The sequence below is a fragment of the Muscardinus avellanarius genome (genome assembly GCF_963383645.1).
Source record: "Muscardinus avellanarius genome assembly, chromosome: 9".
Lineage (NCBI taxonomy): Eukaryota > Metazoa > Chordata > Mammalia > Rodentia > Gliridae > Muscardinus > Muscardinus avellanarius.
The window spans coordinates 3,368,950-3,396,671 of NC_137795.1; the positions used below are offsets into that span (position 1 = coordinate 3,368,950).

General features: G+C 47.6%; 1 protein-coding gene across 1 annotated transcript; it reads left to right on the top strand.

The window, feature by feature from the left end:
* Nucleotides 1–12,290: 12,290 nt before the first annotated feature.
* LOC308267253 (retinitis pigmentosa 9 protein-like) lies at nucleotides 12,291–26,907 on the top strand (the record flags this gene model as incomplete). Its single annotated transcript, XM_080701827.1, has 6 exons — nucleotides 12,291–12,421; nucleotides 17,534–17,564; nucleotides 19,254–19,383; nucleotides 23,385–23,476; nucleotides 25,885–25,946; nucleotides 26,611–26,907. The coding sequence occupies 6 exons, from the start codon at nucleotides 12,291–12,293 to the stop codon at nucleotides 26,804–26,806; spliced, it is 642 nt and encodes a 213-aa protein (XP_080557953.1). The 3' UTR covers nucleotides 26,807–26,907.
* Between the last annotated feature and the right edge of the window lie 815 nt (nucleotides 26,908–27,722).

The following is a 27,722-nucleotide window of genomic DNA, read 5'->3' on the forward strand; positions in this document are numbered from 1 at the left end:
TGCTGGGGCCTCCGAGGCCGGGATCGGAGCCTGACGAGGGGTTAGGCCGGTGCTGGGGCCAATGGCCGGCATCGGAGCCTGACGAGGGGTTAGGCCGGTGCTGGGGCCAATGGCCGGCATCGGAGCCTTCTGTGAGGCAAGGCCATTATTGAGGCCTCCGAGGCCGGGATCGGAGCCTGCCAAGGGGTTAGGCCGGTGCTGGGGCCAGCAAGGCCGGAATCGGAGCCTGCCGTGAGGAAGGCCCATGCTGGGGCCTCCGAGGCCGGGATCAGAGCCTGCTGAGGGGTTAGGCCGGTGCCGGGGCCACTGGCCGGCATCGGAGCCTTCCGTGAGGCAAGGCCGCTACTGAGGCCTCCGAGGCCTGGATCGGAGCCTGCCAAGGGGTTAGGCTGATGCCGGGGCCATCGGCTAACATCGAAGCCTGCCGTGAGGAAGGCCGGTGCTGGGGCCTCCGAGGCCGAGATCAGAGCCAGCTGAGGGGTTAGGCCAGTGTCGGGGCCAGCGAGGCCAGAACCGGGGCCTCCCATGAGGCAAGGCCGCTGCTTGAGCCAGTGAGGTCTGGATCGGTCCACCGGGTGGCCAGGCCACTACTGGGGCCGTCAAGAGTGGGATCGGTATTTGCAACGCGGCATGCACAGAGAAATATCACAGAAAATTAAAACCAGATGCTTCCCCTAATCAGCAATAACTAGGAGGAAAGGGGCAACAGGAAGTGGTCGAGCTATAGAAAGGGCCCTATAGTGAAGCAATTAAGGTGACCAATCAGAGGGTATGGAATAGGGGAGGATGGAGCCTCTTTAAAAAGCAGGAGGTACATAAACAAATGTATCAAAGTTAATCACCAAAGAAGCATGGGATCGAGGGAGGGGGAGAGAATGGGATGGGGACTGGATGAGGGCTAATTGGATGATGTGTGCTTGTATATCCTCTCAAGTCTTATATTCCAATGTGATGTATGATTACAATGCACCAATAAAAATAAATTTTAAAAAATCTAACAGGAAAAAAAATTAAAAAATAAAAAATATCTAAATAAATAAATCTAAATAAATAAATAAAAAATAGGACTGGGGGTGTAGCAAGAGGCACAGGTTCCAAGCCAGCCTCTCTGGCTTAAAAGATCCTGTTTCCAAATAAAAATATAAGATAGGTCTGGGACTGTAGCCCGGAGGTAGAAGGATTCCATCCCAGTACCACCAAAAAATAAAAAATAAAAAATAAAAATTACAGAGCAGAGAATAGAGGTAGGAAAAACATCAAAGTTCCTATTACCTGGTAGCTTCAAGCTAGATCAACAAAGAAAAGAAAAAACTGCCCCACATTCCTTTCCTGTATCCTGAGCATCAAGGCCACATAGCATTGTCTTTAGAGCCAAACAACAAAAACTTCTCTTGATGGTCAGGTTCCCACCCTAGTCCCAGCTACTCCAGAGGCTGAGGCAGGACGACTGCTTGAGCTTGGGAGTTTGGGCCAGCCTGGGCAACATAGCTGAGGCCTCATCTCATAAAAATAAAAAAATAAAAAAGAAGAAGAAGGAGGAGGAGGAGGAGGGGGAGGAGGAGGAGGAGGAGAAGAGGAGGAGGAGGAGGAGGAGGAGGAGGAGGAGGTGGTGGTCTGGAGTATTGCTCAGTGCCAGAGTGTTGCATAGCATACATGATGCCTTGGGTTGCATCCCGGCACTAACAAGAAATTAATCCATGTATTTATAGCCATCTAATTGTGTGTGTGTATGTTGGGGGGGTGGAACACAGGGACATTCTACCTCTGAGCTACACTCCCAGCCCGATTTTTTTGTTTTTTGTTTGTTTGTTTGTTTGTTTGTTTGTTTGTTTTTGCGGGTCTGGGGATGGAACCCAGGGGCATTTGACCTCCAAGCTATATCCCCTGCCCTATTTTTTTATTCTTTATTTTGAAACAGGGTCTCACAAAGTTGCAGAGGGCCTCACTAAGTAGCTGAGGCTGTCCGCGAACCGTGATCCTTCGGTCTCAGACTTCCAAATGCTGGGATTACAAGAGTGCGCCAATATGCCCGGCTACTTTTGTTCTTTTTTTGAAAGAGGGTCTCACTAAGTTGCAGAGGGTCTAGTTAAGTAGCTGAGGCTGTCCACGAACCACGATTCTCCTGTCTCAGCCTCTCAAATGCTGGCATTACAAGTGTACGCCACCATGCCCGGCTGCCATCTAATTTTTTTAAAAGGCAAAAAAAACCATACACGGGATGAAGAACGGTGTCTTCAATAAATAATACTGGAAAACCCGGGTATCCATATGCAGAATTAAGATACTAGGCAAGCGGGGTGTGGTGGTGCATGCTTGTAATTCTAGTACTTGGGTGACTTAAACAAGAGGACCACAGGTTCATGGCTAGCCTCAGCTACTTAGTGAGGCCCTCCACAACTTAGTGAGACCCTGTTTCAAAAATAAAGGATAAGCCGGGTGTGGTGGCGCACGCTTGTAATCCCAGCATTTGGGAGGCTGAAACCGGAGGATCACGGTTCGCAGACAGCCTCAGCTACTCAGTGAGGCCCTCTGCAACTCAGTGAGACCCTGTTTCAAAATAAAGAATAAAAAATAGGGCAGGGGGTGTAGCTTGGAGGTCAAATGCTCCTGGGTTCCATCCCCAGACCCGCAAAAAAATAAAATAAAATAAAATAAAATAAAATAAAATAGGGTTGGGGTTAAAGCTGAGAGGTGGAACACCCCTGGGTTAAAAGAAACCAGATGCCTATCTCACACAAAAACTAACCAAAAAATGGATAAAAACTTAAAAAGACCTAAAATTATGAAACTACTAAAAGAAAACAGGGAAAACACTTCAGGGCATTGGTCTTAGCAAGTGTGTGTGTGTGTGTGTGTGTGTGTGTGTGTGTGTGTGTTACTAGGTTACTAGGAATTGAACCCAGGGGCATTCTACCTCTGAGCTACACCCCCAACAGCTCGCTAAATTGCAGAGGCTGGCTGCCAACCTGCCATCTTTCTGTCTCAGCCTCCCAAGTATTGGGATTACAAAGCAGAGCTACCATTCCTGGCTTGGCAAGGACTTTAAAAAAAAAAAAAATGATTGCAAAAGCGTAAGACAACAATTCAAAATTTAACAAATGAGATTACATAAAACTAAAAAGCTTCTGTTCAAAACTAGGTATGCAGCCGGGTATGGTGGCACATGCTTGTCATCCCAGTACTTGGGAGGCTGAGACGGGAGGAGCGCAGGTTCACGGCCAGCCTCAGCTACTTAGGGAGGCCCTCCACAACTTGGTAATATGCTGTTTCAAAGTAAAAAATTAAAATAAGCGCCAGGCGTGGTGGCACACGCTTGTTATTCCTGCGCTTGGGAGGCAGAGACAGGAGGATTGCACAGACGCTGGCTTAAGGGACCCTGTTTCCAAATAAAAATATAAAATAGGTCTGGGAGTGCAGCCCGGAGGTAGAAGGGTTTCCAGGAACCCCAGTACTACCAAAAAAGAAAAAATAAATAAAAAAATAATAAAATAAAAAAATAAGCCAGGTGTGGTGGTTCACACTTGTAATCAGTGCTTGGGAAGCTGAAACAGAAGGATTACAGTTTGGAGGACAGCCTCAGCAAGTAGTGAGACTTTCATCAACCCAGGGAGACCTCGTTTCAAAATACAAATAAAATGGGGGTGGGGGAAGAGCTCAAATGAAATGTAGAATACCCCTGGGTTCAATCTCCAGCAACACACACACACACACACACACACACACACACACACACACAAACATCAAACAAAGTACAAGTGAGAGTGTGGTTCAGAGGTACAACACCATTGGGGTCAATCCTTAGTTTTACACACACACATTCACACACACACACACACACACACACACACACACACACACAAACTAGGTAGCTCAGAGGTAGAATGCCCCTGGGTTCAATTCTCAGTACTAAAAGCAAAACAAGCAGAAAGCACTAAGTTTGGTGGTCACACAGCTGGTAAATACGGTATTGAGGAGATAGAAAGGAAATAGGCAGATAGGGAAGAGGCCTCGGTAGAAAAAGTTAATTTCCTGAGTTTTCTGAGGGGCAATGAATATCTGAAATTCCAAAGGTTCAGAGATAAGAAGGACCAGAGCTTCACAAAACCATCTGTTTACTAATCAACAAACCCAGGAGCCACCACCAGAGCAAGTCTGACACTTTACTAAGAGGAGATTCTTCAAAGGATTTGCAAATACCCTATGCAAATTCTGAGAGCTGCTTCCCAGAATTCCCGGAATCCCAAAGTCACCATAACCAAAGAGGACACACAAACATCGGCAAGGCCCTAGCCGGCCACCAAATTGGGTTTTTCCCTCTCGGGACCCCCCTTCCCTTTTGGGGAGCTGTTCTCTCTCTCGCAGGTCATGTTAGCCCTGAAAGAAGGCAGAGTGCAATTGAGGGTATGTGGCTCGGGCTACTCTTGGGTAGTGAGCTGAAGGCCTCTGCTGGACATCAAGGCTGACCAGGGCCCCTAGGGGTGACCTGCACCTCTTTTCTGGCAGATCGCATGGACCCTGGGAGAAAGTAGTTTGCAACTGACGGTACTTGGCTCGGGCGACACTCGGGTAGTAACCTAAAGGCAGCTACTGGACACCAGAGCCCCGACAGCCCAAGAGGTGTTCTGCCACTTTCACTATTCCCTTCTAGCAGATCGTGTGGACTCTGGAAGAAAGCAGCCTGCAACTGAAGGCAATTCGGCTTGGGCTACTCTCAAGTATTGTCCTGAAGGCAGCTGCTGGACCCAGAGTTCCAGCCCCTTTGGGGTGTTCAGCCACTTTTCCCCATTCCCTGCTGCTTCCAATAAACCTTTTACTCCCCTTCCTGAGGTCTGCGGGTGTCATTCTTCGCTCACCGCAGACAAGAACCCGGTAAGGAAACGTCGAGTTTCTTCTCAAGAAACTCGGTTTCATCTCTGATGAAACTCCAGGTTTCTTCTCAGGAATCCCCTATTTCATCTTGGGGGGCTCAGAAGAAACCCCCGTTTCAGTATTAGTTTCCTAGCTTGCTATAGGTCACACACCTCTGCCATGTGGGTTACGATGATAACTGGGCCCAGGTTAGTTCTCAAGGACTTACAGGCTGATTTCCTGCAAACACTGACTCTTCTTTCGGGCCTGCCAAAGTCTGATAGGTCACTGGAATGGGATAAAAAGTTTAACATCTCTGACTTACACCATATCTGTCTCAGCCTTGGGTCAGATTCGACCAGGCTCGGCATGCAGACGTGTGTGTGTGTGTGTGTTACTGGGAGTTGAACCTGGGGCATTCTACCTCTGAACTACACCCCAGCCATATCCTATTTTTTATTTAGAAACAACTTCTCAAGTTGCTGAGAGCCTCACTGAGTTTCTAAGGCTGGCTGAAACACTGCATTCCTCCTCCCAAGTACTCTGATAATAAATGTGTGCCACCACACCTGGCTGTGTTGATCATTTAAAAAAGTGTTTTGAGAGCCAGGTATGGTGGTGCTTGCTTGTCAGGACCATAGGTTTGAGGACAGTCTTAAAGTAGTGAGATTCATCAACCTATTGTGACCCTGTTTCTAAAACTAGAAATAAAGCCACGTGTGGTGGTTCACGCTTGTCATCCCAGCATTCGGGAGGCTGAGACGGGAGGATCACGGTCCTTGGGCAGCCTCAGCTACTTAGTGAGGCCCTTTGCAACCCAGTGAGACCCTGTTTCAAAATAAAGAATAAACAATTAGGGCTGGGGGTGTAGCTCGGAAGCAGAATGCCCCTGGGCTTTATCCTAATATCACAATAAAAAAGAAAAAAGAAAAAAAAAAGAAAAAAAGTGAGCCAGGTGTGGTAAATTCTAGTGCTTCGGAGGCTGAGACAAGAGGATTGCTGGTTTGAGGACAGCCCTGGCAAGTAGTGAAACTCTCAGCAACCTAGCAAGACCCTGTTTAAAAATAAACAATAAAATAAGGCTGGGGGGTATAGCCCAGGAGTAGAATGTCCCTGGGTTCAATCCCAAGAATCACAGGAAAAAAGAAAGAAGAACAAAAGAAAGAAAGAGGGAGAGAAAGAAAGAAAGCAAAAAGTGGATCCTGAAAGATTCACAAAAAAGACATAAAAATTCCCTTTACCACCTGTCTCCCTCCCTCATTCCCCTATCCTGTATTTGCCACTCCTCTGCTCTGCGACAGACAGCCTGACTTGTAAGCTAAGCCTCCCCCCTCCTTCCTTGGGCCGCTGAATGAAATTATTTCTTCTCCTGTTACCCTATCTCTTGAGTCACTGGCCTGCTTTTCCCTTTCTTTCTTTCTTTCTTTCTTTCTTTCTTTCTTTCTTTCTTTCTTTCTTTCTTTCTTCCTTTCTTCTTTTTCCTCCTTTTTTTGTAGTACTGGGAGTGGAACCCAGGGGCTTTCTACCTCCAAGCTACACCCCCTGCCCTATTTTTTATTCTTTATTTTGAAACAGGGTCTAATTAAGTTGCAAAGGGCCTCACCAAGTAGCTGGGGCTGACCAAGAACCTGGATCCTCCTGTCCCAACCTCCCAGATGCTGGGATTACAAGTGTGAGCCACCACAACCGGCTGTCATTGGCTTTAAGCAGCAACAGAATCGAACCTTTTCTGGGTCAAAGTAAGTTTCTTCACCAGGCGTGGTGGCACACGCTTGGGAGGATGAGACAGGAGGATCACAGCTTTGAAGCCAGCCTCTGCAATTTAGCAAGGGCCTCCATAACTTAGTGAGACCCTGTTTCCAAATAAGAAATAAAATGGGGAGCATAATTTGGTGGTAGAATACTTCTAGGTTCAATCCCCAATACCAAATTTTAAAAAATTGTTTTTTTTTTTTTAATTTTTTGGTAGTAAGGATCGAACTCCGGAGTGTCCTACCCCTGAACTACACTCCCAGCCCTATTTTATTTTATTTTATTTTATTATTTATTTATTTATCTATTTTTTTGTGGTACTGAGGCTGAAACTCAGGGGCATTCTACCTCCAAGCTACACCCTCAGCCTTATTTTCTATTCTTTATTTTGAAATAGGGTCTCACTAAGTTGCAAAGGGTCTCACTAAGTAGCTAAGGCTGGCTCGAACCAGGATCCTCCTGTCTCAGCCTCCCAAATACTGGGATTACAAGCGTGTGCCACCACGCCCAACTACTATTTAATTTTTTACTTTGAAACAGAGTCTCAGTAAGTTGCTGAAGGCCTCATTAAAAGTTGCTGAGAGCCCGTGTGGTGGCGCACGCTTGTAATCCCAGCATTCGGGAGGCTGAAACCAGAGGATCACAGTTCGCAGACAGTCTCAGCTACTTAGTGAGGCCCTCCGCAACTTAGTGAGACCCTGTTTCAAAACAAAGAATAAAAATAGGGCTAGGGGATGTGACTCGGAGGTCAAATGCTGGGTTCCATCCCCAGAACTGAAAAAAAAAAAAAAGTTGCTGAGGCTACCTCAAACCTGTGATCCTCCTATCTCAGCCTCCCAAGTCCAAGCCTCCCAGGTACTTACAGAGATTACAGGTATATGCCGCCATACCTGGCTAGATTCTTCTATTATTATTGTTGTTGTTATTTTACAATATTGGGGATCGAACCTGCAGCCTTGAACATGCTGGGGAAGCATCTATCACTGAGCTACATCCCCAGCCCTTTTAATATTTTTTTTGTTTTGTGTGTGCCTGTGTATGTGTGTATTATCAAGGGTTGAACCCAGGGATAGTTTACCTCCCAGTTACACCTCCAGTCTTTTTTTCTGTGTGTGGTTTTGAGGATGGAATCCAAGTGTATTCTACCTCTGAGCTATATCTTTAGTCCTATTTTATTCTTTTATTTTGGAACAGGGTTTCACTAAGTTGCAAAGGTCCTCACTAAAATTGCTGAGGCTGGCCTTGAATGTGTGATCCTCTTGTGTCCTCTTCCCAAGTACCAGGATTACAAGCACGGACCACCATGCCCAGGTTGATTTTTGTGTGTGTGTGTGGGGTTCCTGGAAATCCTTCTACCTCCAGGTTACACTCCCAGACCTATTTTATATTTTTATTTGAAAACAGGGTCTCAATTCAGAGAGGCTGGCTTCGAACCAGCGCGATTCTCCTGTCTCCGCCTCCCAAGTACGGGGATTACAAACGTGTGTCACCAAGCCCTGCCCAGCTTGATTTTTTAATGTTATTTTTTTGTGGTACCAAGGATTGAATTCAGAAACATTCTACCTACATCTTTTTTTTTTTTTTTTTTTTGCACTGGGGATTGAATCTAGAGACATTCTACCTCTGAGCTACTCTCCAAGCCCTACTTTATTTTTTATTTTGAAACAGAATCTCACTAAGTTGTGGAGGGCCTCACAAGTTGCTGAGGCTTGTGGTCCTACTGTATCAGACTCCCAAACAGACTCCCAAGTACTAGCTAGGATTATAAGTATGCGCCGCCACCACGCCGGGCAGTGGTGGGGCATTCTGCCTCTGAGCTACATTCTCAGTCCTATTTTATATTTGTATTTTGAAACAAAGTCTCAGCCGGGCATGGTGGCACACACTTGTAATCCTAGTGAGGATGTAGAAGAGAAGTAGGCAGGTAGGGAAGAAGCCTAGGTAGAAAAGCTTAATTTCCTGAGGGGCAACGAATACTAATTAACTTCCAAGGCTCCTAAAAGAGACAAGCTCTTCCAAGGTTCAGAAATAAGAATGACCAAAGCTTCACAAAACCATCTGTTTACTAATCAACAAACCCAGGAGACATCACTGGAGCAAGTCTGACACCCCTACTGAAAGGAGACCCCTCAAGGACATGCAAATACCCTATGCAGATTTTAAGAACTGCCTCCCAGACTCCAAGCAATAGAGGACATGCAGAGATATATAAACCCCTAGACCAGTCACCAGGACGGTTACCCACTCTGGGAACCCCTCCCCTTTGGGGAGCTTCTCTCTCTCTTGCAGGTCGCGTTGGCTTTGAGAGAAGGTGGGGTGCAATTGAAGGCACTTGGCCCGGGCTACACTCGGGTAGTGACCTGAAGGCCTCCACTGGACATCAAGGCCGACCAGGGCCCCTAGGGGTGACCTGCACTTCTTTTCTGGCAGATCGCGTGGACTTTGGGAGAAAGCAGCTTGCAACTGAAGGCATTTGGCTTGGGCTATCCTCAAGTATTGTCCTGAAGGCAGCTGCTGGACATCAGAGCCCTGACAGCCCTTAGGGGTGTTCAGCCACTTTTCCCTATTCCCTGCTGCTTCCAATAAACCTTTAACTCCCTTCCTGACGTCTGCGGGTGTCATTCTTCACTCACCACAGAAGACAAGAATCTGGTAAGGAAACACTGTGTTTCTTCTCAAGAAACCCCATTTCTCCAGCATTTGGGAGGCTGAGGCAGGAGGATCTGGTTCCCGGCCAGCTTCAGCTCTTTAGTGAGGCGCTTTGCAACTCAGTGACACCCCGTTTCAAAATAAAGAATAAAGCCAGGAGTGGTGGTGCACGCTTGTAATCCCCGTTCTTTGGAGGCTGAGACAGGAGGATCACACAGGTTCGAAGCCAGCCTCTTTGGCTTAAGAGACCCTGTTTCCAAATAAAAATATTTAAAAAATAGGTCTGGGAGCATAGCCTGGAGGTAGAAGGGCTTCCAGGAACCCCAGTACCACAAAGAATAAATAAATAAATAAATAAATAAATAAATAAATAAATAAAAATAAAGAATAAAAATAGGGCTGGGGGTGTAGTTCAGAGGTAGAATGTCTCTGGGTTCCATTCTAGTACTGCAAGAAAAAAGAAAGAAAGAAAGAAAAGAAAGGAAGAAAGAAAGAAAGAAAGAAAGAAAGAAACAGGGCTCACTAAGTTGTGGAGGGTTTTCGCTAAATTCCTGATGCTGGATGTGAACCTGTGATTCTCCTGTCTCACCTCCCCAGTACCGGGATTACAAGTGCGTACCACTATGCCAGGCTGTATTTTGTGTGTGTGTGCTTTCATTGGCGCTTTATAGTCTCATGCATAATGTAAATCATGTCAACAGTGACATACACGCACACACTTTTGGTCCCCCCCCACTTCCCTCCCTCCCAACATGGAGTCTGGCTGTATATTTTTTAATATAAATAGAACATCATCACCTGCAGACAGTAATCCAAAGTGTATAAGACTGGTTCCACATTCAATTAATATACTCCATTACTCAGCAGACAAAAATAATCACAAGATTATATCAACAGATTTAAAAAAAAAACAAGCACAGAATTGCAAGTTCGAGGCTGGTCACAGCAACTTCTCAAGACTCTCTCTCAAAATAAAAATTTACAAGGAGCCTGCCCTGGTGGCTCACGTCTGTAGGAGGATCGCGTGTTTGAGGGCAGCCTCAACAACCTAGTGAGACCCTATGTCTTTTTTTAGTGGTGGTACTGGGATTCCTGGAAGCCCTTCTTCCTCTGGGCTACACTCTCAGACCTATTTTATACTTTTTTAAAATTTGGAAACAGGGTCTCTTAAGCAAGCTGGCTTCGAATCTGCCCGATCCTCCTGTCTCCGCCTCCCAAGTGTGGGGATTACAAGCGTGGGCCACCACGCCCAGCTTGTGAGACCCTGTTTCAAAAAATTAAAAATAAAAAAATATAGGGCCGGGCGTGGTGGCGCACTCTTGTAATCCCCGCGCTTGGGAGGCAGAGACAGGAGGATCACAGGCATGGTCAGCCTCAGCCATTTAGTGAGGTCCTCTGCAACTCAGGGAGACCTGTTTCAAAATACAAATATAAGATGGGCGTGGTGACACATGCTTGTAATCCTAGTACTTAGGAGGCTGAGACAGGAGGATCACAGGTTCTCGGCCAGCCTCAGGTACTTAGTGAGGTCTTTGACAACTTAGTGAGACCCTGTTTAGAAATAAAGAATAAAAGCTGGACATGGTGGCGCATGCTTGTGTTTGTGTTTGTGCTGCTGAGTACATCTGTACATCTCCAGTCTTTTTTTTTTCTTCCCAGTACCGGGGATGGAACCCAGGGATATTCTACCTCCATGGTACACTCCTAGCCCTATTATTTATTTATTTATTTATTTATTTATTTATTTATTTTCTAACAGGGTCTCACTAAATTGTGGAGGGCCTCACTAACTAGCCGAGTCTGTCTGAGAACCACGATCCTCCTGTCTCAGCCTCTCAAATGCTTTGATTACAAACATGACCCACCATGCTTGGCACATATCCAGTCTTTTTTTTTTTTTTTTGGTGGTACTGGGGATGGAACCCAGGGATCTTCTACCTCCGGGCTACACTCCCAGACCTCTTTTATATTTTATTTGGAAAAAGGGTCTCTTAAGCCAGCTGAGGCTGGCTTTGAACCCTGCGCGATCCTCCTGTCTCAGCCTCCCAAGCGTGAGGATTACAAGCATGTGCCCCCACGCCCGGCTCATATCCAGTCTTTTTAAATTTTGTTTTCAGATAGGTTCTCGGTAAGTAATGAAGTCTCACCTGTAATTTACAGTCCTCTTGTCTCAGCTCTTCTGTAGCTGAGATTTATAGGTGTGTGTGAAAACCATGCTCAGTTTAGATTAAGATTATTATTAGTGTGTGTGTGTGTGTGTGTGTGTGTGTGTGTGTGTGTGTGTGTGGTATTGGGGATAGAACTCAGAGGCTTTCCACCTCCAGGCTACACTCCCAGACCTATTTTATATTTTATTTGGAAACAGGGTCTCATTAAGTTGCTGAGAGCCTCACTAAGTAGCTGAGGCTGGCTTCGAACCTGTGCAATCAATCTCTCTGTCTCACATTCCTAAATACTGGGATTACAAGCAGGTGGCATCACGCCTGGCTTTACATTAAGATTATTTTTTAAGCCAGGCGTGCCATCTGTAATCCCAGTACTTGGAAGGCAGAGATAGGAAGGAGGATTGCAGGTTCTCGACCGGCCTCAGCTACTTAGTGAGGCCCTCTGCAATTTAGTGAGACCTCTTTTCAAAATTAAGAAGAAAAAATGAGGAGCCAGGCGTGGTGGTGCAGGCTTGTAATCCCAGCCTTTGGGAGGCTGAGACAGGGGGGTCGTGTTTCACTGACAGGTGCTTTGCAACCCAATGAGCCCCTGCTTTAAAATAAAGAACAAAAAATAGGCCTGGAGGTGTAGCTTGGAAGTAGATGCCCCTGGGTTCCATCCCCAGTACTGCAGGGGGAAAAAAATAGGGCTGGGGATGTAGCTCGGAGGTGAGTGCCCCTGGCGGCGGGCGCCAGGGGGCGCTGCGGGCGGGCACCAGGGGGCGCTGCGCTGCGGGCGGCGGGCGCCAGGGGGCGCTGCGGGCGGCGGGCGCCAGGGGGCGCTGCGGGCGGCGGGCGCCAGGGGGCGCTGCGGGCGGAGTCGCGACGGCGGCCGCGATGGCGGCGGGGCCGGGGGGCGCGCGGCGGGCGCGGGAGCCGGCCGAGCAGGAGCTGCAGCGGCGCCGGGAGCAGCGGCGGCGGCGGCACGACGCGCAGCAGCGGCAGCAGCTGCAGCACCTGGAGTCCTTGTGAGTCCCCAGGCCGATGGCGGCGGCGGGGGAGGGGAGGGGGACACCGGGGAGGCCGGGACCCCAGCGCCCCCCAGCCCTAGGGACGGCCCCAGGCCCCGGGCAGGGCCTCGCCTCCGCCTCCCGCGGACGCAGGCAGGTCCTCAGCAGAAAGGCCTCGTGGGTTTCGGACCGCCGTAAGAACCGAGGCTGCAGACCCTGAGCTGGGCCCCGTGGCTTCTGGGCGGCGGGGACGCCGTGACCAGGGGGAGCGAGGAGGTCCAGAGAGCGGAGGTCACCTTGGTGTGCTGCTCAGTCCAGGGATCTAATCCAGGGGTGTTCTACCTCCCAGCCATACCCCAGCCTCTTTTTATTTTTAAATGGGGGGGGGGTCTCACTAAATTGCAGAGGCTGGTCTCAAACCTGAGACCCTCCTGTTTTCCGCCTTCTTTTTCTTTTTCTTTTTCTTTATTTTTTGAGGGTCTGGGGATGGAACCCAGAGGCATTTGACCTCCGAGCTACACCCCCCTGCCCACTTTTTTATTCTTTATTTTGAAACAGGGTCTCACTAAGTAGCCGAGGCTGTCCCAGAACCGTGATCCTTCGGTCTCAGCCTCCCAAGTGCTGGAATGACAAGCCTGAGCCACTATGCTGGAGCGTTTCTGCCTTCTTAACGCAGGTGTGCTGACTTCTGTTTTTGTTTGTTTGTTTGTTTCCACTTTGGTACTGAGAATTGAATTCAGGAGCATTCTACCTTCGAGCTATATCTCCATCCTGATTTTTATTTTTATTTTGAAACAGAGTCTTTATAGGTGGATGAGAATCTCACTACTTGATTGGGCTGCCCTCAAACCTGCCATCCTCCTGTCTCAGCCTCCCAAGTACTGAATTACAAGCATATGTCACCACGCCTGGCTTCCTGGGGGTCCTAATAGTGGACTCCACGCAGGTCTCTTCCTGATATAAATACCTTTACTGTGGAAAAGCTTCTTTATGATGTAAATTTCTCCTTTTAAAAGAGCAGTCTTTTTAGTCATATAAAAATAGGCTACAGAAGTTTCTGCCGTTGGCTGGCTTCCAGGTTCTTTTAGCTGGAAGTAATCAATATGCTGCTGTAGCGTATTTTGGGGAAGGATTCTTGTTTCTTGCAGTCCCCAGAGGTACTGACCCCAACACAAATACCAGGAGAGAAGTAGGATCGGCCGCTCTTTCAGTTCTTCTCTGTGATTGTCTAGTTAGCTGTAGAACTCCAAACTTTCCTGAGTTTGGTGTTCACACAGTTATTCAGGGATTGTTTGTGTTTCAGATATTCCTAGTTATCTACAAAGTAGGTCATGTAAGGAAAGGTTCTCACAGGGTTAAAGTCCTTCCTACTCAATTTTATGGGGCTTTGATGCTAGAACGTTCCTTTATCAGGGCATGGCCTGCCATTTTCTTCCTGGTTGAAGAGCTGAGTGGCTTTTCGCCTCAGCAGGGCAGAGGTGGTAGGATACAGGTCCTGCATTTTCAGCAGCTGCATTAAGGGTCTGGTTTGGCCCTTCCCAGCCGCCCTGGTCTCCCCTGTAACACAGTATTCAAAGGTTTTTCCCTAGCATAAGTCAAGGAAGTTCTGGGCCTATTATGATGTCAGTATCTGCTAATGGAGGATGATCCAAACATCTGGAGCAAAACTTCGAGAAAAGCCGGGCGTGGTGGTGCACGCTTGTAATCCCAGCATTCTGGAGGCTGAGACCCGAGGATTGCAGTTCGCGGACAGCCTCAGCTACTTGGTGAGGCCCTCTGCAACTCAGGGAGACCCTGTTTCAATATAATAAAAAATAGGTCTGGGGGTGTAGCTTGGAGGTAGAAAATCCCTGGGCTCAATCCCCAGTATTATGTACACACACACACACACACACACACACACACGTGCACGCACGTCCATGGCTTACGCTCCGCTTGTTCCAAGGCTCTAACAGCATAGTTTTAAATAGAATAAGACAGCTGGGCATGGTGGTGCACTCTTGTAATTCCCGTGCTTGGGAGGCTGAGACAGGAGGATCGCACAGGTTCGAAGCCAGGCTCAGCTACTTAGTGAGGCTCTCAGCAACTTAGTGAGACCGTTTCCAAATAAAATATAAAATTAGGTCTTGAATATCGCCCAGAGGTAGAAAGCCCCTGGGTTCCACCCCCAGTACCACAAAAATAAATACATACATACATACATAGAATATGACGTTTATGATCCTTAGAGCAGTTGGAGGGAGACGTTGCTGAACGGTGACCAGCACGGGGAGCTCTGCAGTGGATGTGAACAGGAGTTCTCTAAAGCAAGTGGCCCAAGCCAGGCGTGGTGGCGCACGCTTGCAATCCCAGCATTTGGGAGGCTGAGAAAGGAGGATCCGGGTTTATGGACAGCCTCAGCTACTTAGTGAGGCTCTCTGCAACTCAGTGAGACCCTGTTTCAAAATTAAAAATATAAAAATAGGGCTGGGGGTGTTGCTCGGAGGTAGAATGCCCCTGAGTTAGCCAGGCGTGGTGATGCACGCTTGTAATCCCAGCATTCGGGAGGCTGAGACTGGAGGATCATGGTTCACGGACAGCCTCAGCTACTTAGTGAGGTCCTCTGCAACTTAGTGAGACCCGGTTTCAAAATAAATAATAAAAAATAGGGCAGGGGATGTAGCTCAGAGGTTGAATGCCCCTGGGTTCCATCCCAAGGCACCCTCCCCCCAAAAAAAAAGAAAAAAAAAAAAAAGAATGCCCCTGGGTTCCATATCTCTAGTACTGTAAAAAAAAAAAAAAAAAAAAAAAGAAAGAATAAAGAAAGGCGCAGCCCAGTAAGGAATATCTGTGAGATGCTTCCTGCACATGTAAAAAGAATGAAAAAATAAAGGCCCCTCCGTTCTGCAACCCCAGGCGCCTGCTAGAGGAAGGCAGCTAAGTTCTCACGTACCTTCCAGAGATACTCCTTGTCTATAAGGGTGTGTGTGTGTGTAGTCACATAGCATGTCCCCTTTCCTATTCTGTTACTCTTTTTTAGAATAAGCTCTTATTGAAATCGTCCCATATCCATATTTAATTCACTCTTTTAACAGTTACTAGCGTTTTTCTGATTATTAAAGTAAAAAAATTTCATTCTAGAAACAAAACATCGGTCACCCTTTTTGGCCTTGTATGTGCAGTAATTTGGGGGCTCCCACTTTTCCAACTTTCTGGAATTCAGATACACGCTGAAGGCAGCCACAGCGCCCCCTGACTGACCCTCTCAGTAAAATAACCCGATGGCATCGAGGAGACCTGGGACATTCTGTAGTCCTCCCTTTTTGTTGTTTTTTGTTTTTGTTTTTTTGGTTGATAAGAAATCCCTAACTAAAAGCCAAACACCCACGCTGTGTTCAGTAGTGTCTGTTTATGTGTCAATACTTAAAAATGAGCATCTGGTGCTGCTTTTTCTTTTTTTTTAAATTTATTTTTATTGGTGCATTGTAATCATATATCACATTGGAATACAAGACTTGAGAGGATATACAAGCACACATCATCCAATTAGCCCTCATCCAGCCCCCATCCCATTCCCTCCCCCTCCCCCATCCCATGCTTGTTTGGTGATTAACTTTGATACATTTGTTTATGTACCTCCTGCCTTTTAAAGAGGCTCCATCCTCCCCTATTCCATACCCTCTGATTGGTCACCTTAATTGCTTCACTATAGGGCCCTTTCTATAGCTGGACCACTTCCTGTTGCCCCTTTCCTCCTAGTTATTGCTGATTAGGGGAAGCATCTGGTTTTAATTTTCTGCGATATTTCTCTGTGCATGCCGCATTGCAAGTACTGATCCCACTCTTGACGGCCCCAGTAGTGGCTTGGCTACCTGGTGGACCGATCCAGACCTCACTGGCTCAAGCAGTGGCCTTGCCTCATGGGAGGCCCCGATTCTGGCCTCGATGGCCCGCACACTGGCCTAACCCCTCGGCAGGCTCCTATCCCGGCCTCGATGGCCCCAGCACTGGCCTAGCCTCAAGGCAGGCTCCATCCCAGCCTCGCTGACCCTGGCACCGGCCTAACCCCTCGACAGACTCCTCTCCTGGCCTCGGAGGCCCCAGCACCGGCCTTGCCTCACAGCAGGTTCCGATCCCGGCCTCGCTGGCCCCACTGGTGCTGCTTTTTCAAACTTAGACTCTAGCAGCCATTTCTGGCCATCTCATCAGAGTGGTGGAAAGTGAAAAGGAGCCGGGAACATGGGCCCAGGGTGCATCCCAAAGCCCTGAGGCTGAGAGCTCCTTGGTGCCATGGTAGGAGGGCGCCCCATCCCTTTGTGCACTCAGGCAAGCACTGATTCATACTGACTGCGGTATGCGGACTGGGCACTGAGCCGCGAGCCTGCATGCCGAGTCCAGCGTGTTCAGCACAGGCGAGGAGGGCGATCAGGGCTGCGGGACAAGCTCCTGCTGGCTCTGCAGGGCAGTGGAGGCCATGGCAGAGGGCCTTGGGGAGCCCTGCTGCTCCTCATAGCTATGCTGGGACCTCAGGGACACCTTCCTCCAGGGGCCTCTTGATTGTTGGGCATGTGGACCTTGGGCCAGGTAAAAGCCGGACAGAACCACCGGATGCGCCGAAGCACACTAGCCTAAGCTTCCTGCCTCGTGTATTCCCTGAAGCTCTCGCCTTTCCTTCTCCCCAGATATAATCATTGTGCTGGGACAATAAGTTATTTTAGTGAATTTAATTAAGTTCCTAATCTGCAGGATATGGTATACCATCAGTTTCTTTACATGGGGTCAGAAGTATTGAGCATATTTTATTAACTTATACAACATAGTTTTCAATTTTTACTAAGAATAGCCTTGGCTCTCTCATGCATGCTATGTTCCTGGTTTTTTGTTTGTTTGTTTTTGCGGGTCTGGGGATGGATCCCAGGGGCATTCTACCTCCGAGCTACCCCCTGCCCTGTTTTTTATTCTTTATTTTGAATCAGGGTCTCAGTAAGTTGCAGAGGGCCTCACTAAGCGGCTGAGGCTGTCCGCCAACTGTGATCATCCGGTCTCAGCCTCCTGAATGCTGGGATTACAAGCGTGCGCCACCATGCCCAGCTTTGCTATGTTCCTGTTAACATGGTTGTTGAAATTTTACTTTTGTTTTTTATTTTCCAGTTATGAGAAACCTCCTCCTGGGCTTATCAAGGTTAGTGTGACATTTGTGCTTTTAGTTATTTCGTTAGACATACTTGAAGACCCAGTAATTTTTTTTTTTTTTTTTTTTGGTGGTACTGGGCATGGAACCCAGGGGCTTTTCTACCTCTGGGCCACACTCCCAGACCACTTTGAACCTGTGCGATCCTCCTGTCTCAGCCTCCCAAGCATGGGGATTATAAGGGTGTGCCACCATGCCTGGCAGTAATTTGTTTTGAAAATTGATCACAAGGGTTTTAAGCCCCCTTTTATGACTCCTGTTTCTTTCCAGCAGAGACCAGACAGGTCCTAATTTTAGGCTTTGCCACAATCCTGGGCCATTGGAAATTCCAACAGGCGTGTTCCCCTCCCCAGAAAGTGGCACAGGCGCCGTGTGCTGCTCTGCAGTGGCTCCTCCTCTCTCGCTGTGGCTGCATCTTCTCAAAGCTCTGCTGCCCCTCGACCTTGTCGGCCTCACCTGGCCAGCTCCTCAGTGCACCTGCTGCTGAGTCTCAGGATGCTCAGCAAACAGAGCAGCCTCTGAGGAGGCCTGAGGGCCATCCCTCATGCTGGGATTGCAAGCGTGCGCCACCACGCCTGGTTTACTTTTAATTAAAAAAAAATACATGGCGGGGCGTGGTGGCGCACGCTTATAATCCCAGCATTTGGGAGGCTGAGACCAGAGAATCGCGCTTTGCGGGCAGCTGGGAGTTGAACCCAGGGCCTTGCCCATGCTGTACAAGTGCTCTGTCGTCTGTCGCCGAGCTTCACCAACCTTGCTTTAATTATTATTATTATTTTTTTTTTTTAGGTACTGGGGATGGAACCCAGGGGCACTGTACCTCCAAGCTACACTTCCAGCCCTATTTTTTAGTCTTTTTTATTTTTTTGAAACAGGGTCTCACTGAGCTGCAAAGGGCCTCGCTAAGTAGCTGAGGCTGTCTGTGAACCACGATCCTCCTGTCTCAGCCTCCCAAAGGCTGGGTTACAAGCGTGCGCCACCACGCCCGGCTTCATTCTACAAATTTTAAAGGGAAGAAACCTTTTTTGATATTTGTGTTTAATGTACCTCAGTATGTGGTAAATAATCTTTCTTTCTTTCTTTCTTTCTTTCTTTCTTTCTGTTTCTTTCTTTGTTTCTTTCTTTCTTAGTACTGGATATTGAACCCAGGGGCATTCTACCTCCGAGCTACATCCCAGCCCTGTTTTTATTCTTTCTTTTGACACAGGGTCTAAGTTGTGGAGGGCCTAAATAGCTGAGGCTGGCAGAGAACCTTCAATTCTCCTGTATCAGCTTCCTATTTTTATCCCTTTTTTTTTTTTTTGGTACTGGGGATGGAACCCACGGGCTTTCTACCTCCAGGCTACACTCCCAGACCTACTTTATATTTGTTTAGAAACAGGGTCTCACTAAGTTGCTGAGAGCCTCACTAAGTAGCCGAGGCTGGCTTTGAACCTGTGCAATCCTCCTGTCTCAGCCTCCCAAGTACCGGGATTACAAGTGTGTGCCATAATGCTCTATGTTTTTGAAACAGGGTCTTGCTAGGTTGCTGAGAACCTCACTATATCGCTGAGGCTGTCTTCAAACCTGCAATTATCCTGTCTCAGCCTTTCACGTACTGGGATTGCAGGCATGGGCCACCACACTCAGTTGAATCCCAGCATTTCTGCCAAGTTGTTTACACGTGTTTTTCTCGTTTAGGAAGATGAGACCAAGCCTGAAGACTGTATACCAGATGTACCAGGCAATGAACATGCCAGGGAATTTCTGGCTCACGCGCCAACCAAAGGCCTCTGGATGCCGCTGGGGAAAGAAGTCAAGGTTATGCAGTGTGAGTGAGGAGAGACCCAGGCGGCTCTCCCGTTCATGCCAGTTACACACCACAGTGTGCAGTGCGTTCACTTCTTAGCTTCTTCCTTGTGAGGCCGAGGCAGGAGCTGTTTCTAGAAGGAAGCAGAGGTCCAGCAGAAGAGGTGGAGTAGGGCTTCAACTCCACCCTCCGACCCAAGGACTGGGCCGCCCTGGCACTCGCTCCTCAGTGTAACCGAGCGGGCGCCCCAGGCGGGTGCTGTGGGAGGGCGGTGCATTGCGGGGCAGGTCTCCTTGACTCTTGCCTTTCTCAGTGTCCGCTGTCAGAGGTGCTGGGTAGTGTTTTGTCCCTGTATCCTGAGAAGAACCACTGCGACCATAGTTGGGGGTTCTGCGCCCTTTCCATGCACCTCTCCTGCCCCACTACAGCAATGACACTTTCAGGAACATTGAAAAAAAAGGCAGGTAGCCGGACGTGGTGGCGCACACTTGTAATCCCAGCATTCAGGAGGCTGAGACTGGAGGATCGCGGTTCGCGGACAGCCTCAGCTACTTAGGCCCTCTGCAACTCAGTGAGACCCTGTTTCAAAATAAAGAATAAAGAATAGGGCAGGGGGTGTAGCTCAGAGGTCGAATGCCCCTGGGTTCCATCCCCAGACCCATAAAAAAAGGGGGGGGGGAGAGCAGGTGCTATGACACACATCTGTAATCCTAGCTATTTGGGAGGCTGAAGCAGGAGGATCGCAGATTGAAGCTAGTCTGAGCAACTTAGTGAGACCCTGTCTCAAATAAAATTAAAAAGGGTTGGGGTGTATCTCAGAGGTGTAATGCAGGAGTTCAGCATGAGCTGGGTGTGGTGGTGCATGCTTGTAATCCCAGCATTTTGGAGGATGAAACGGGAGGATCGAGGTTCACGGACAACTTCAGCAACTTAAACCCTTTGCAACTCAGTGAGACCCTGTTTCAAAATAAAGAATAAAGAAATAGGGCTGGAGGTGTAACTTGGAGGTAGAATGCCCCTAGGTTCCATCCCCAGTACCAAAAACAAACAAACAATCAAACAAACAAACAAAAACATCAAAAGCCGGACGCGGTGGTAATCCCAGTATTTGGGAGACTGAGACAGGAGTATCATAGGTTTGGGGCCAGCCTCAGCTACTTAGGTCCTCTGCATCTTGGTAAGACCCTGTTTCAAAATAAAGAATAAAAAATAAGGCTGGAGGTATAGCTCGGAGGTAGAATGCCCCTGGGTTCTATCCCCAGAACCATGAAAAAAATAAATAAATAAATAAATACCAAGGCAATGCATGGCCTTCCAATAAAAATTCTTTGAAGACTGAAAAAAACAAACTATACTGTGTTGTTCTTGCTCTTAGGCTTAAGACTTCTCTCTCTCTCCCCCTCTCTCTTCTCCTCTCTCCCTGTCTCCCTCCATCTTTGGTGTAGGTGATTGATTGAACCCAGGGATGTTCTACCTCTGAGGTATACCCCCAGCCTTTTTTTTAATATATTTTATTTTATTTTTATACGGTACTGGGGATGGAACCCAGAGGCATTCTACCTCCAACCTATACCCCCAGTTGTATTTTTTATTCTTTATTTTGAAACAGGGTCTCATTGAGTTGCAAAGGGCCTCACTAAGTAGTCTAGGCTGTCTGCAAACTGCGATCCTCCGGTCTCAGCCTCCCAAATGCTGGGATTACAAGCGTGTGCCACCACTCCTGGCTCTTATTTTTTATATTGAAACAGGGTCTGGTGAGTTTCTGAGACTGGCCTCAAATCTGTGATCCTCTTGTCTTAGTCCCCTGTAGACTGGGATTACAGTATATAGGCATCATCTCTTGACATTGTACAATGGAAGATGAGGATATAGCTTTCTTTTTTTTTTTTTTTTTTTTTTGCGGGTCTGGGGATGGAACCCAGGAGCATTCGACCTCCAAGCTACACCCACGGCCCTGTTTTTTATTCTTTATTTTGAAACCGAGTCTCAGTGAGTTGCAGAGGGCCTCATTAAGTAGCTGAGGCTGTCCGCAAACCGCGCTCCTCTGGTCTTAGCCTCCCGAATGCTGGGATTACAAGTGTGCGCCACCACGCCCGGCTGTTCTTAATTCTTTTGTTCTTAATGTAGATGCATGCCCTTACTACATCATTTTTCCCAGTAATAATTATGTCATAGTCTGGATAGAAAAGTCTTTGCTATTGATAATATTTCAAGGTCAATCATATAGTAAACGGATTGGGTTTTGCCTTCTGCATACTGACCTCCCTTTACAAAATTAATAGTTATCTTCTTTTTGTTACTTATGTGTGTGTGTATTTGTGTGTTACTACAGACTGAACCCAGAGGGTGTTCTACCACTGAGCTATACCCTTGCTCCATTTTATTTTGAAACAGGGTTTTGCTAAGTTACTGTTACTACATACTGGCCTTGAACCTGTGATCCTCCTGTGTCAGCCTCCTAAGTAATGGGATTACAGCTGTGCACCATGGCACCTGGAACTGTTACTATCTTTGAGGTTTTTTTGTTTTTTTTGCAGTACTGGGGATGGAACCCAGGGGCATTCTACCCTCAAGATACACCCCCCAGCCCTATTTATTGTTCTTTATTTGAAACAGGGTCTCACTGAGTTGCAGAGGGCCTCACTAAGTAGCTGAGGCTGTCCCCAAACCGTGATCTTCCAGTCTCAGCCTCCCAGATCCTGGGATCACACGCGTGTGGCACCACGCCTGGCGAGTTTTGTTTTCTTGTTATTGTTTTGTTTTCCATGTACTGGTTTCCATTTGAACCCGTTGTTTCCACCTTCAAATCCTAAGACTTTCAGTTCTGACACTTGCGGTGTTCTCATCAGTTTCCTCTTCCTAGAAATGGTCGCTCCCATGCTTATGATCAGGGAGCTGCCTTTACCATCCACTAGAGAGGGAATATTTGTATCTTCAGACCTGATCTCTAATGTGATATTTGGGGTTGGGGCCTTTGAGATGTAGGTAGGTCTAGAGTAGTGGTGAGAGCGAGGCTGCCATGTTGTGATTAGTGGCCTTAAAAGAAGAGTCACTAGGAAGTCTCTTCTCGTTCCTCTCTTCTTGCCTTGTGAAGACAAAGCCCCAGGGCAGCCACCCTCAAGCCTCAGCAACTTTGTGAAACTCTCAGAAATTTAGTGAGACCCTGTTTCCTAATTTTAAAAAAATAGGTCTAGGATGTAGCTTAGATGTAGAAGGCCTCTGAATTACATCCCCAGTACTACAAAAGGAAGGAAGGAAGGAAGGAAGGAAGGAAGGAAGGAAGGAAGGAAGGAAGGAATTTGGAGTTTAAGCCGGGTGTGGTGGCGCACACTTGTAATCCCAGCATTTGGGAGGCTGAGAGGACCGTGGTTTGTAGACAGACTCAGCTACTTAGCGAGGCCCTTCAAAACTCAGTGAGACCCTGTTTCAAAATAAAGAACAAAAAATAGGAGCCGGGTGTGGTGGCGCATGCTTGTAATCCCCGTGCTTGGGAGGCTGAGACAGGAGGATCATGCAGGTTCGAAGCCAGCCTCAGCTACTTAGTGAGGCTCTCAGCAACTTAGTTAGACCCTGTTTCCAAATTAAATATAAAAGTAGGTCTGGGAGTATAGCCTGGAGGTAGAAAGCCTCTGGGTTCCACCCCCCATTACCACCAAAAAAAAAAATAAAAGAATAAAAAATAGGGCTTGGAGGTGAGGTAGAATACCCCTGGTTCCATCCCCAGTATCAAAAAAAAAAAAAAAAAAAAAAAAAATAAGGGAAAGGAAGTTGGAGTTTTAGCCAGATGTGGTGACACACACCTGTAATCTCAATACTTGGGAAGCTGAGATAGGGGGATTATAGGTTCAAGGCCAACATTGGAAACTTAGTGGTATAGTGCCCCTTAGTTCAATTCCTAGTACTGCAAAAAAAAGAAGAATTGTGGTCTAGAGAAGAAAAGGGTTAACATGATCTATTGAAACGTTACCTCTATGTGGTGAAACCATATTTTCTTAGAGGAATATTTTCCTTTTTTTTTTTAGGTTGGCGTTGCAAACGGTATGGTCACCGAACAGGCGACAAAGAATGCCCTTTCTTTATCAGAGGCAACCAGAAGTTAGAACAGTTCAGAGTGGTAAGTAGAACCCCGCGGTGTCATCTCCATTGCTCAAAGATGGTGAAAGTCAGGAGTCAGGCAGTGCCATACACTGATGTTCCTATAAATACAGTCCCCAGAAGCCTCTCCGCCCGGTGCCTCATGGTGACTTCACCTGCGTTCAGTTGCGTTTTTGTGGCATGTTTGTTCTGGTGCAAGGAATCAAGCCTAGGGCCAGGCACTGTGCTAAACATCTGCACTACTATGGTGCTTTACATTTAGCCCAGAGTAGTTGTTTAACTCAGAACTAATTATGGAAGATGTTAACTGAGCCGGGTGTGGTGGCGCACGCTTGTAATCCCAGTACTTGGGAGGCTGAGACAGGAGGATCGCAGGTTCGCAGCCAGCTTCAGCTACTTAGGCCCTCTGCAACTTTAGCGAGAGACTGTTTCAAATAAAGAATAAAGCCGTGCGTGGTGGTGCATGCTTGTAATCCCTGCGCTTGGGAGGCAGAGACAGGAAGATCCGCGCAGGTTCGAAGCCAGCCTCGCTGGCTTAAGAGACCCTGTTTCAAAATAAATAAAAATGTAGTGCCAGGCATGGTGGCGCACGCTTGTAATCCCCGCACTTGGGAGGCTGAGATAGGAGCATCGCACAGGTTCGAAGCCAGCCTCAGCTACTTAGTGAGGCTCTCAGCAACTTAGTGAGACCCTGTTTCCAAATAAAATATAAAATAGGTCTGAGAGTATAGCCCAGAGGTAGAAAGCCTCTGGGTTCCACCCCCAGTACCACCAAAAAATAAAAATAAATAAATAAATAAATAATAAAAATATAAAATAGATCTGGGAGTGTAGCCCAGAGGTAGAAGGGTTTCCAGGAACCCAGTACCACCAGAAAGAAAGAAAAAAAAAAAAGAATAAAAAATAGTAGCCAGGCGTTGTGGTGCAGGCTTGTAATCCCAGCATTTGGGAGACTGAGACCTGAGGATCGCGGTTTGTGGCCAGCCTCAGCTACTTAGTGAGGCCCTCCGCAACTCAGTGAGACCTTGTTTCAAAATAAAGAATAAAAAATTGGGCAGGGAGTGTAGCTTGGATGTCCAATGCCTCTGGGTTCCATCCCCAGACCCACGAAAAGAAAAGAAAACAAAAGAATAAAAAATAAGGCTGGAGCCATAGCTCAGAGGTAGAATGCCCCTTGGTTCTATCCCCAGGACTGGAAAAAAAAAAAAAAAAAAGATGTTTATCTGGGCGTGGTAGCCCACGCTTGTAATCCCAGTACTTAGATGGGAGGATAGCAGGTTTGCAGCCATTCTCAGCAATTTGTGAGGGCCTCTGCAATTTAGAGAGACCCTGTTTCAAAATAAATAATAAAATAGAGCTGGGAGTACAGCTCAGAGTCACAGTACCCCTGGGTTCAATCTCAAGTTAGTACCACAAAAAGAAAAAAAAAAGATGTTTTCTTATACTTGGGAACAGTGATTCTTTTTCTGAAGTAGTCATTATTATCTATTCAATTTCCCCCCCTTTTTTTTTTTTTTTGTGTGTGTGTGTGTTACTGGGGATTGAACCCAGAGGCATTCTACCTCTGAACTATAGTCTAAGCCCTATTTATTTATTTATCTATTTATTTTATTTTTTGTGATACTAGAGGTTGAAACCAGAGGCATTCTATCTTTGAGCTGCTCCTCCTCCTCCTCCTCCTCCTCCTCCTCCTCCTCCTCTTCTTCCTCCTCCTCTTCCTTCTCCTCCTTCTCCTTCTTCATTATTATTTGTGGCACTAGGGATGGAACCCAGGGGCATTCTACCTCTGAGCGATACCCCCAGCCCTATTTTTTTTAATTCTTTATTTTGAAACAGTCTCTCACTAGGTTCCAAAGAGCCTCACTAAGCAGCTGAGGCTGGCTGTGAACCTGGGACCCTCCTGTCTCAGCCTCCAGGTCCTGGGATTACCTGGCTCTTGATATTTATTGTTTTATACTAGAACCATGCCTCTTTGTTTTTTGTTTTTTGTTTTTTGGTGGTACTGGAGGTGAAACCCAGAGGCCTTCTACCTCTGGGCTATACTCCCAGACCTTTTTTATATTTTATTTGGAAACAGGGTCTCACTAAGTTGCTGAGAGCCTCACTAAGTAGTTGAGGCTGGCTTCGAACCTGTGTGATCCTCCTGTCTCAGCCTCCCAAGCGCGGGGATTACAAGCGTGCGCCACCACGCCCGGCTAATGCCTCTTGTTTATATAGCTATTTCCTTGTGAAGAATATGTAATTATTTCCTGTATTTTCCTAATTTGGGGAACTTTCTGTAGCCTTAAGGAGTTTACAGTGATGTGGCTCTTAGTAAGGCATGGAGCATGATAAACATGAAGCTGTACGCTGGGCGTGGTGGGCACGCTTGTCATCCCCACGCTTGGGAGGTGGAGTAACCAGGCCTTGACTTCTCTGTCCCTTAAGGCACATGAAGATCCCATGTATGACATCATTCGGGAGAATAAAAGACATGAAAAGGACGTGAGGTAAGGTCATCCCCATGGTGACAGCAGCCTCTCCAGTAGCATTGAATACCAGCATTCTACACTAGGGACGGTACTTTGTGACTGAGGGGCGGGCTGTGGCCATCGGTGAACAGGCCAGCGCCCAGGGAGGGAGCCGCGACCTCGGCTGCCCGCGCACAGGCGATACCGCAGACCCGCCCTGGTGTCTGCTCTTGTGTTCCATTGACTCCTGTGATTTAGTTACTCTTTCCAGTGAGGTTGAGGAACTGAGGGGTTAAAATTCACTCTTAGACACAGTTGGTAAAAGAGGCTTGTTTTCAGTTTGGTTGCTTTGCCTGGTGGTTCTTGAGGAGGGAGCCCCTGTGAGCCTGAGCAGTGGGGAGAGGCGCAGAGTGCCTGTCAGAAGCCACAGCCGGGCGTGGAGCGCACCCTTGTAAACCCAGTACTTGGGAGGCTGAGACAGGAGGGTCTCGGGTTTGCAGGATCGCGGGGAGCCTCGGCTACTTAGTGAGGCTCTCTGCAACTTAGTGAGACCCTGTTTCAAAATAAAGACTGAAAAATTAGGGCTGGACATGTAGCTCAGAGGTAGCCTGCCTTTGGGTCCCATCCTCAGTACCACAGAATAAATAAAGCTGCTCTGCTGCCCGTGAAGAAGTCAGAGCCCTGACCTGTCCTCCGTCCTTAGGATCCAGCAGCTGAAGCGGTTACTGGAGGACTCCACCTCCGACGACGGAAGCAGCTCCAGTTCCTCGGAGTGCAAAGAGAAACAGAAGAAAAAGAGGAAGAAGGAAAAGCACAAGAAAAGGAAGAAAGAAAAGAAAAAGAAGAGGAAGCGGAAGCATAAGTCCTGCAAGTCAAGCGAGAGCGCAGACTCAGACTGACCGCCCTTGGCCTGCTCAGCGTTCTCCACTCAGGTCCAGCGCTGTGGCCACAGGACGGGAGGCGCGACGAGAGGACAGAGGCCCGGAGAGGACGTCGGGGTCACAGGCGGGGTCTCAGGCAAGAGCTGGCCCTGGACGGGAGGGCTGGGTCCCCTCCCCGCTGTCACCGGGTCTGCTGAGAGGCCCGGCAGGGTGGCCGAGGCCCCTGAGGAGGAGCCTCTGGGCCCCACGTACAGTGACCCAGTTCCCACACACTTCACGTCTCCTGTCCAGAATAATAAAAGCTCGTGATTTATTTTTAAAACATAGGTATTTATTGTGAATAAACAGAACCAAACTAAAAGGTATATAAATATAAGATTTAACCATGAAAACTCCCTACTTTCTTGTTTGTTTTGTGGTAGTGGGGATTGAACCTAGAGGCATTCCCCTCTGAGCTACACCGCAAGCTCATTTTATTTTTATTTGGAAACAGGGTCTCGCTAGGTCGCTGCGTCTCAGTACTTGCTGAGCCTCTTCTCCAACCTGCAGTCCTCTGTCTCCGCCTCCCAAGTACTGGGATCACAGGCGTGCGCCACCACGCCCAGCACTTTCTACCTCATTTCTGCCCAGTTCGTTCCTGATGGCCACCGGTCTTACCAATCTGTACTGACATGTTTTGGAAATATGTATCACAAACATCCAGGGCTTTACTTACACAGACACTGCATCCACCTGCATATTGTTAAATTTTAAACCTAATAGTATAAAAGCAAATACTGTATAAAAACAGTATAAAAGCAATATATATATTGCAATACTAGGGGTGGAACCACCCAGGCGATTCTACCTCTGAGCTACACCCCCAGCCCTGTTTTTTTTTGGGGGGGGGTCTGGGGATGGAACCTAGAAGCATTTGACCTCCGAGCTACACCCC